Raw genomic sequence first — 11036 nt, 5'->3', positions numbered from 1 at the left:
ATTTGTCCGACATCTGCATGCTTCTCGTCATCCCACCTGCCTTCATTATTACTATTTCCAAATGGGCCTACGACTTCAAAGGGATATGCACGAGAGATCGGTAAAAGATGTGCTCCAATGGAATCAAGACAACTGCCAGACCTCCCAAAGAATCCAATGATCTTCCCAGCAACGGGTGGGAAACTGAAAAATTTTCCGCTCTCATTGCCAAATGGACCATATGTTCTCCTATTGCTGTGGAAGATAAGTGATTGGATAGCGACATGTCTGGGATCGTCTAAAATGTAGCCTGACACTGAAGTCAAGAACTCATTTGGATAATCTAATTTTACCTGCAGGCAGCACCGCAAATAGTGTATCCATCGCCTTCAACAAATGAATATTACCAAAACTAAGGATATTGGACACTTTTGTGGACTTAGAAAGTACTTCCAGAGTATATTGCATGGGCACTGAGAAGATCAATTTGTTAGTCACACTAAACTCATGTTGCAATCATTCAACTCCATCCTAAAACCCTGATTTTTTTTTTTTGCATAAACAGATAAAGAGTCCTTGACACCATGTTGGGAACATCAAAGCAAAATCAAAATCTATGATAAATCTAACATCAAGACAAGCATATAAAACCAACACAACTCTTTCTTCTTTTTTTTACAAACGTCGAGAATTTGTGAGATCATGAAGCATTGTGGACCAACCCCGTTGAATCCTTTTAAGCAATTTACCTTCGATATAGACCCTTATTTTCTAATGACCAAACAGTACCTCATATTTTGTTGGGGAGTAGCATAAGTAGACATGAATATTTATATATACGCAAAGGTCCAACATGTCTTGGCATAAATATTTACAAATATGTGCCATAGCATACTATAACAATGGACTCACCGTGCATATTTTGCCTTCCGTAGGTCCACCATGTCTTGGCGAGCGGACCAAACACCCGTTCTGATCGTACTCAATATAAAAGGACTCAATCACTGATGTCACAACGACAGTTATATTTCGGACATCGGTGTATGTTTTATCATCATAAGAACCCCCACCACCACCTCCATATGGCCCTACTGATTGAAAAGGAAGAACAGAGGAGAATGGTTCTAAAGGTAATCCAACCGAGTCAAGATGAGGGTCTCTCACCAACTTCTCCAATATCTCATGCCACTGATTTTTCCTCTTCTTAGAAAGGAAGGAACCAAATCTTTTAAGAGCTAGGGGAAGTCCACCCGTGTAGTGGACAAGCCTCTCTGACAACTCTTCATGGCCTTCTTTACGGTGGTCTTTGCGGTAGGCATGGCGACTGAAGAGTTCGAGCGATTCTTTATGAGTCAATCCTGGGAGCATGTACTTGTTATCTACTTCAACATCTTCCAGCAGCTGCTCATCTCTTGTAGTTATCAAAATTCTACTCCCATGTTGGAACCATTCTTGATCTCCGGCTCCGAAATACTCAATCTGGTCTTTCTTAGTGATGTTATCGAGGACTAGAAGGATCCTTTTATGGCAGAGCTTAGCTTTTATCTCGTTGATGTTGCTGTTAAGATCAAACATTTCTAGACCTTCTACCTTCAGAACATCGTGGAGAAGTCTCTTCTGAAGAAGTAAAAGTGTATCTTGGTTGGCATCTCCGACATTTTCGAGTAAGCTAACGCCTTCAAATTCCCTAAAAACACGATCGCAGACAACTTTGGCCACCGTTGTCTTACCAATTCCTTTTATTCCCCATATTCCAATCACACGCACGTCATCCTCTGACCCAATTTCCAGGGACGATATCACGTCCTCTACAAAGGAATCTACCCCAATAGCATTTTGGACAAAATAGGGGGAGATTGCTCTAGGGCTGACCGTGAGGAGATGTTTTACGATTTGCTTGATGAATACTGCTTGATCCCTGTAGTTACATGGGAAGAACAAGTCCAATATGAGTAACTATAGCTTGGAGAAGCTATCAGCAGATGCGCGGTAAACCCATAAACTAAACTCAATCAACCGCATATTTCAAATCGACCATTAATATGAGCTTTTTCGGGAGTAAACTTATTAAATGCGTTACCCATTAGCATCATTATTCAAGTGCCGTCCTGACAAGTTCCCAGCTTCTTTAAGCGCATCCCTCCACTTCTGCACCAGCAAATCGTCCGTGTGGGTGGCCAAACACCTTCCCAAACCATCCCCGAATGGCCCACTCTGTTTCCGAACGTCCCGTGGCTCAACATCATAGAAAATGGGCAGAACCACGTGACCCTGATGATCTTTGAACCTCCTGTTGCACTCCAGGATCTCCACCAGCTCGTTCAAGCACCACCGTGAGTCGGCGTAGTTGGTGGTGAACACAACGAGGGCAACCCTAGAGCGGCGAATTGCGTCGAGCTGCTTGGTCTCGATTATAATCCCGGTCTCCGAATTATCATTTTCCCTGAAATAGTAGATCCCCGCTTGCCTCAGCGCATGGAAGAGGTGGCCCGCGAAGTTTTTCCTTATGTCCTCGCCTCTGAAGCTCACGAACGCATCATACTTCCATTGATGGATCGAAGCAGAAGACAAAATGCGTCGCTCGATTTCTTCGGTTCCCATGGGGACAGTGCGTGACTGAGTGAGAAAATGGAAAATAGGCTGAAAACTTTTCTCGCGGGGAAAGGGTATATATGAGAGAGAGAAAGCGCAAGTGGTGATTGAGAAGGGACGAGGAATCAAAGCTTTGCCGTCAGGACAGGCTCTGCTTCTCCGATTGAATCCTCGCACTAGCAGGCGGGCGAGACTTGACTTGCTCCTCGAGGCCCATAAGGTTTCAGTCGTCAAACAAATCACCCTGGTCCGATTATTTATTTATTACATAAAAATAGATAGTAGTTTTATCTCTAAAAATATATATATTAATAACATATAAATTTAGATATATTTATTTTTAATTTACATTTTTCATTTTATTAAACCGGTAGTGAATAAATTTAAATTAAATGACTGAACTTTAATTTGGCAAGGCCGAACTAAATCTATGAAACAAGCAAAATTGATCCGAACTCGTTTTTTTTAATAGCAAAAATTATCTAAATAAAGATTTAAAATGATATTATGATGAATTTTTGAAATTTAAAAAAATCGGGTTGTAATTTTATTTTTTACCGATAAAAGAGGCCGTGTACGGTGAAGAATAGGGGGCTTTTTTTTTCCGGGGGGGGGTCAAAAAGTGAAAAAGGGAGGAAAGGGAAGAGGAGTTTCGGTTTTTTTGGGAAAAGAAAAGTCAGCAAGGAGCAGAGGGAGAAGTGACGTGAGTGGCAGGTCAGGAGAGAGAAAAAAAAAAAATAAACAAAAAAAAATCAGAATACTGTTCATCTTCCTCGCCGTTCCTCGCTGCCCGATCCGCCGCGCCTCCACAGTCACCGAATCCACGCCGGCCACCGCACCGGCGTCTCCTCCGCCAGCCCGTCCCCGTTCGTCCGCGAAGCCGCCGCGCCTCTGCAACCGTCGCCGCCTCGCTCGCCGCCGCTGCGACGCTCGCTCCGTCTCTCTCTGCCCGCCGGTCCGCGATCCTGAGCTGATCCCGACGCCCCCGCCTCTGCACCAGCGCCGTCGCAGCAGCTCACCCGTTCGTCGCCATTGGTCGCCGCACCTCCGCACCACCATCCCTGACGCCAGCAGATCTGCGCCAGTCGCCGGGCCGCCAGTCTTCGCTGCGCGCCGTCTGCAACCTGACGTCGCCACTCGCCACCGCTCAGACAGCCTCCGCTCGCGCACCCAGCGACCTCCGCGTCTCCGTGCCCAGTAGCGCCGGACGCCAGAAGCCCCGACGCCGACGCTCCTGCTCCGCCTCCACCGGCAGCGTTTGACGACCCGCGCCGCCTCCTCCCGCTCGACGCCGCGAGCAGCGACCTGCTCGTTTCCACTTACAGCGTCGCTCGAACGTCGCCGCCGCCTGCGCCTCTGCCCGACGATAGCGCCAGCAGCTCGCCGGCCACCGTCCGCCCGGCGCCGACCAACCTGCTGTCCCCACTTTCCTTAGGTTGCTCAATTTTCTTTTATTTTTATCTTTCATTTTATGTTATTTTACTTTATTTTATGTCTTTAAGTTTTGCTATTATTATACAAGTTTGAATATTGAGAGGTGATTTACAGGTTATGAATATGATGGTTTAACAGCAGGGACGTTGTCCAAAATTATTGTAATTATTAATTTAATTCGTAAGACGTCGGATCATTTTTTTAATTATATTAATTCTTGGGTATTTTAATAGTATTTTAATTGTTAAATTATTATAATTATTAATTTAATCCGTAAGATTTCGGATCAAATTTTTAATTATTTTGAGCTTTTTGTTGTAATGTTTAGAATTAGAATAATCGTTAATTTAACTTGTGAGATAACATGTTATTTTTTCGATTACTTCAATTCTTTATTTATTGAATGTCTTGATTGTTTAAATCTATTGTTTATCTGATAATTGTTTGTCTCGAAATAATCTACAAATTTAGAAAGATAAACATATTTAATCCGGACCACCGACTGAGGTGGCGTGGATGGTAGATCCTTGGCCCTCCCCGGTGGAGGCCAAGGTTCGAAGCCCATGCGAAGCAGGAAAGCGGTCTTAGCTACATGGTGACTTAAGCGTGACGTCGGGGTGGTGGTTTCCCGTTAGCATCACCTGGAGGGTTTACGGTGCACTGTCGGTGCAAACTGGTTCCTCCTGCACCAAAAAAAAAAAAAACATATTTAATCTGGACCCCCAACCATAGAATTTTAAAAGCAACATAAACAGAACATTCCGGTTGATAAGTTGTATAATGTAAAAGCTAAATAGATAATTCAGCTGCATCTACAGCGCAAAACCTATTTTGGTCCGCTACGGTTATCAAATCATTCATCTGTAAAATGAAAGGTAATTACTTAAAATAAAAAATGCTTTGGCAACTCTTTGACAATGAAGCATGGACACTTTGCCCAAGTTTCGGTGTTGTGTCCAACACGTGTTGATGTGTCTAATAAGCTCGGACACGTGGTCAACATGTGTCGAATTTTCCGACAAATGATCAACTTTTCTCAACACATTTCGACACGTGTGTTCAAGAGAGAGGATCATTGAAAAAGATGCTAGAGGGTGGAGGCAAGGTCAAGGGAGCAGAGGCGAGGTTATGACGGCGAGAGAGGGCTAGAGGAAGAGCATAAATCGAGGGGATCCAAAGGGCCGTGACTACGACATTGTAATGGAGGGCCGACGGCAAAGCTGCAACTGTGAAGGAGGAAGGGATGGAGGCGAGACGGCGAGCGATTACAATGAGGCGACCAAGAGAAAGTTAAGAGGAGGAGGAAGAGGCTGCGGTTAGGGTTTTAGCAAGAAGAGAGGGAGGGTAATGGGGACGACGGAAAGAAATCGAAGATGGAGATGGGGGTGGATGGGGTGGTGGCGTGGGGTTGGGGAAGAGAGAAACTAAGGAAATGACAGGTGCTTTTGGTGGGGAACCGAGGGGGCAGAGCAGGTGGCGTGGGGTGGGGCGATTGACAGGTACTTTGGTTTTTCTTTGGGGGAGAGAGAGAGTGTGTAAGGGAAGAAATCGAGGGGGGATTTTGGGTGGCGTGGGGTGGCATGGCCGTGTGGGGGATAGAGGGAGAGAGAAAGGAGGGAGGGAAGTGATTTTTGGGGGATGAAGGTTTGGAGAGAAAATGAGAGAGGGAAATAAGTTTTGGGGGCTTTGGGGGAAAAATGAGGGAGGTAAATAATTTTTAGGCGGCAAAGCTATTTTTGTTAAAAAATAAATAAATGAGCTAAAAAGTGATTTCGAAAATAAAAATATTGAATGTTAAATAATGATAAATTTTGATCATTATAGAAGATCATAAATTTATTTAAATAAATTGATTTTATTTTTTTATTAATCATTAATTTTATCCATAATTTTTGTTAAAGTTAAAAATATGTCTCCAAATATGGGTATGTATTAACTATGAATATATCTTTCAAATTTCCTATAAATAGATTTATTAATATTATTAGTGTAAATTTATTATAAGCTCTTTTTTTATTTTTTATTGAATCAAATTAATTAAAAATAAAAATATTTATTTAATATATATTGTATCACAAACGTGTCGGAATTCTCTATTTTTGAAAAATGATGTGTTGGTGCGTCATGTCGTATCACGTGTCCGTGTTGCGTGTCGGTACTACTTAGCTCCCTCCCCCTCTCTCTCTCTCTCTCTCTCTCTCTCTTTCTCTGTGCAAGCGAACTTGACCACTTTCCCTCCACATATACAGTGCCCAAATTGATTAACCATGAAAGTAAAATAATATCGAAAAGAATCAATTATATGATTTAGATTACATGCAAAAATAAAAATTAGAGTCTTTTCATATATACCTTTGCGTTCTATATGTGTAAATCTTTTCGATATAAAACTGCACTTGCCGAAACCAGTTTGGTTAGATTTTGACAAGTCATGCTACAATTTTTGTTATTTTGATGCATCGGGATATGACATTTTGTGGGTGAGTATATTAACGAGTGATCTAAATACACTAATTCAACGTTTGATCTAAAGACACTAATTCAACGTTTGCACTTGCTTAATTTTCATTTGATGTGCGACTTTACTGGACATTATTAGCAATTCTTAAACGTTGCCGTTGGACCCTCCACAACCAAGATTATAGGCAGCACTCCTTCACTCAAGGCACTAGATGAGAAGCCGATTATTCTGATTTTTTTCTTTTTCTTGGACCGTCTGGTCAACTACACATCCATGAGCATGATACCACAATTTTTGGCCAGTTAGTCTAGTAATTAACCTAATCAACCATGGTCCAATGACTCACACACACGGCTGGAGAAAGGGGGCGACCCAGCTGACCCTGGCCACCGACGAATCTCTCCAAGCCCTCACTAGACTTAACCTAGAGCTCGATGGCCATCGTTGCCAATCATGGCAGTTAACCGTGGAAGTTCGGCCGAAGTGAAAAAAAGGACCGTTTAGATTGACCCTAAATGCAAATTCAAGTTCTCCTGGCTAAAAAACACGTGTCTAGGGTCAAAAGGGCAATGCATAATCAGGGACATTATTCTGGAGTGGAAAATCATGATCATGATTACTAATCATAAGACATGTAGTCTTCATGCGAAACTCCGAACTATTCTATTTCCATTAGCTTTGCTTATAATGGAAATAGAATATTATGGGAATAGAATAGTTCGGAGTTTCGCAGGATAGTGGAGAGCCTGTGAAAGAATGCCTATTTTTAACTCATTGTGCACGTGCATGGACATGCACTAGGGTAGCACCCAGCCCTTTTTCTTTTCTTCTTGAGGTCTCTCTTGGTTGTCTCCGTCATCGTCTTCTTCTTCTTCCTTTTATGAACAATCACCAGAGAACCGCCGCATGATCGATCTCGTCCTGAACATAGGTCTCAGATCCCAGTTGTTGTCCATGAAACGGAACCGCTGTCACCAGTGAGGCTTTTAATTTTTTGGCACGGCTATTCAGTGAGATTTGAAGATAGGCAACGTTTCAAGGACTCCCGTTGCAATATTCACCGAGGCAAGACCAGTTTAAATGAACCTCACATTGCTCTTACGTTACACAACTTTTTTACATCATGTGTGCAAAATATTAGACTAATTTTTTCATTTCACGTCAACGTGGAACCTTGTGGTGGGTGAATTCTAATTCTAATACCAATATAATTGACTGAGAACGCGATTAATCTACCGATAAAAGTGTCGTAATAATTTTTTTTATCTGTTTGTATGTTTGAATAAGATCGTGACGAACCTTTCACCAATCGAACGTTGCTGTCGGAGGAGAATACGCAGCGAAGGGAACAGGATGGAAGACAAGATTTCTCCAAGATGTAGACTGGAAACTTCAAAGAGTGAAATTACAATTTGATGGAATTATGTTATCTGGAATTGACAGGATTGGGTCTTTTATTGGCTTTATTTACGATTCCACGTCAAGATTTGACTATTTGAACTAGACCGTTGTGTAGGGTAAAGCTCGCAATGTAATTTTTAATTAAAAAATTTCTAAAGTCTCTCCAACCACCGTTTCTCTATAATTTGGCATTCGTCGGATCACGGGTACAAAAATCCAATCTTAATTTGTTAAAAAAAAAATACTCTCATTAATGGGACGGAAACTCCGGTAGGTTGCTCTATTGGATGTCCGTCCAGACGAATCAGACATTAGTTGAAACCCGTCCGTGGCGAAAACCTCTAAAGTCAGATCCCCACCACGCGTACCGCCACATTGATTCATTTCCGCGTTTGGAATCACGGATTAATACTCTAAAATGTATATTTGTTTTAGCGTGTGTTGCTATTGGACAGTCACTTGCTCAAGTCATCCGGCTCCCGGCTATCACTGACCGCTTCATCCTCTACAGTCAGATCACCAAATCCAACACGTGTACCACCGTCCGGCATTCGTAAAATTGCAGCTTAATAAAATTATATTGGCCGACTCCTCTATTTATTCACCTAAGCCACATTTCTTTATGCCATAGGCATCGCATTGATCCGCTTGCCCCCCGCCCCCCTTTTCTCTCTCTCTCTCTCTCTCTCGGCTCTGTACGGGAGCTCCACCGCCTTCCCACCACTCTATGGCGCCCGAAGTTGTCCGTGCCTCGACGAACCCTGCGGCTCCTGCCAAGCCCACCACGACCTCTCGGCTGCCCGAAGTGCCTTAAGTTGTCGGCGTCCCTGAAGTGCCCAAAGTTGTTGGCGCCTCGGCAAACCCCGCAGCTCCCACCAAGCCCGCCCCGACTTGGTCCCGGGCCTACGTGACGTTCGTGGCCGGCAAAGGTGACTCAGTGCAGGGCGTGGTCGGGCTGGTCAAGGGGTTGAGGAAGGTGAAGTCGACGTACCCGTTGGTGGTGGCTGTCTTGCCAGACGTGCCGGTGGATCACCAGCGCATTCTGAAGGAGCAGGGCTGCAGGGTCCGGAAGATCAAGCCAGTGTGCCCGCAAGGGAACCAGACCCCGTTTGCAATGGCGGATTACTTCATCAACTACTCCAAGCTCGGTGTTTGGGAGGTACAAGGACGGATTCATTCGGGGCTTCTCCTATTAATGATTGAAAAGTGACCCACCCGATATTTCAAGATCTTCATTTCATAGATTAATTTCATAATTGAGTCCCCCTTCGCACTTTTATGATGTTTTAACGTGGTGATATGACGAATTAAGTGATGAAGCGAGTAGTTTGATACATGAACTCGTTATAAAGTCTCGTCTGTTTTTGGGTTCTAAAAATGTTTTATGCTACGCAGTTTGTGCAGTACAGCAAGATGGTATACCTGGATGGCAGCATACAGGTGAACGAGAACATCGACCACCTCTTTCAACATGGAGGACGGCCACTTCTACGCCGTGCTGGATTGCTTCTGCGAGAGGACATGGAGCCACACCCCCAGTACGCGATTGGTTACTGCCAGCAATGCCCTGACAAGGTCCAGTGGCGAGACGACATGGGCCCGCCCCCGTCCCCTACTTCGATGACAGCATGTTCGTGTTCGAGCCCAATCTCACCGCCTACAACGACCTCTTGAACACTCTTCGAACCACCCCTCCCACTCCATTCGCCCAGCAGGTATGTTGTATGTTACACTGCGCACCATTTCAATGCTTGATAATGGCCCGGAACGTCACCCAATGGATTGATTTTGGCAAGTTGCAGGATTTCTTGAATATGTACTTCAGGCACATGTACAAGCCTCTCCCTCTTGAGTACAACCTTCCCCTCTCGATACTATGGCGTCACCCGGAGAAGGTGGACCTCGAGGAGGTGAAGGTCGTCCACTATTGCGAGGCGGTGAGTGATCGATACATGTGCAATTTGCCCACTTCCTTACACAATGCATATACATCTTTTAATTGCTGACATGCCTGTTCAGTATGATAGATTGCTGATTATTAGAATCTCATTTTTCAGGGTTCGAAGCCATGGATGTACACTTGGCAAGAGAACACAGGCAACATGCAGAGAGAAGGCATCAAGATTTGGGTCAAGAAGTGGTGGGATATCTATGAGGACAAGGCTCTAGACTACAAGAATTGGATATGGCGGCCGAGGAAGAGGCCCGGCGTATCTACAGGGAACCTTGCCTCTGGTCCTAACAAGAGATCGGCCATGTAAATTACATAATGCAAGTGTGAAAGTGTGTCAAGAGGAAAAGGTTTTGCAAGTAAGTCTCTTCGAATAAATGGTAAAATAGATCACTTTTGGCTTGAGGACAGTTAATGTCGTTTTTCGTTTTCTTCGCCATGTCACCGTGGTCCATCGTGACCATTCTTTTGAACAGCGAAACGTGTTGTCATACAATGGCGTTTTCACTCTGGCTCGGCCTCATCATCTCCTCTTTTCTTCCCCTTCTTTTCTCATAGAATCAGAGACTTCCTCGTGATGGTTACTTCTATCATGTGAATTTACGTGTACATATTGATACGCCATGAAAATAAAAGGAATACTGAAAAGCATCAATTACATGGTTTAGATAAAGTAAAAAATAAAAACTAGAGTGTGTATTTGGATATACCTTGGCGTTCTATATGCATAAAGCGCCACAATATTCTGAAGGCATAAAACCACTTGCCAAAACCAATTACATCTGATAGGTCATATTCTTTCGATTTTTTTTGGTCTCTTTATGTCACTTTCTAAGTTCCATCTCGGCTTATATAATATGAGGATCCCCATTTTTTAAATTCAGAATAGGCTGAGTGAGGTTGTGCTACATATTCTATCCAATGTTTCGCCTCAAGAATGCTAAGCATATTAAAAACATGCTAATGCTTAAAGCATTGCCTTTGGATTTAGATAACTTGCTCCTGTTTTTCTATTGATCTTTCATACTTAGACAGATAATTACCTTTTTTAAATCATTTTGGTAGCGAGAGTGCAATTGAATTGCAAGCAAGTACGATGTCTAAATCATGGATGAAGAACCTTTATCCCGGCCCCATGCATGTAGAACCTGTTGGAGAAATCTTCTTGAAGTGTTTTGAAGTTGACAAATCGTTTCTATCAGTCTAGTCTGAAGGTTT

General features: G+C 43.4%; 1 protein-coding gene and 1 pseudogene across 1 annotated transcript in view; one reads left to right on the top strand and one right to left on the bottom strand.

Annotated features, from left to right (window-relative positions):
* The window catches only part of LOC104416348 (TMV resistance protein N), a 6617-nt gene extending 4037 nt beyond the window's left edge, over positions 1-2580 (bottom strand). The window contains exons 1-3 of the mRNA XM_039299610.1: positions 2060-2580; positions 892-1897; positions 12-332 (exon numbers count right to left, since the gene is read on the bottom strand). Coding sequence (XP_039155544.1) covers positions 12-332; positions 892-1897; positions 2060-2580 — 1848 coding nt within the window. The remainder of the gene's footprint in view (positions 1-11; positions 333-891; positions 1898-2059) is intronic.
* A 2857-nt stretch (positions 2581-5437) lies between these two features.
* On the top strand, positions 5438-10128 carry LOC104416346 (annotated as a pseudogene).
* Positions 10129-11036: the final 908 nt, after the last annotated feature.

Source organism: Eucalyptus grandis, chromosome 8, assembly GCF_016545825.1.
Source record: "Eucalyptus grandis isolate ANBG69807.140 chromosome 8, ASM1654582v1, whole genome shotgun sequence".
In the NCBI taxonomy this organism is placed as follows: domain Eukaryota; kingdom Viridiplantae; phylum Streptophyta; class Magnoliopsida; order Myrtales; family Myrtaceae; genus Eucalyptus; species Eucalyptus grandis.
The sequence above is the reverse complement of the archived record's forward strand: the minus strand, read 5'-3'. Positions and strand labels throughout refer to the sequence as shown.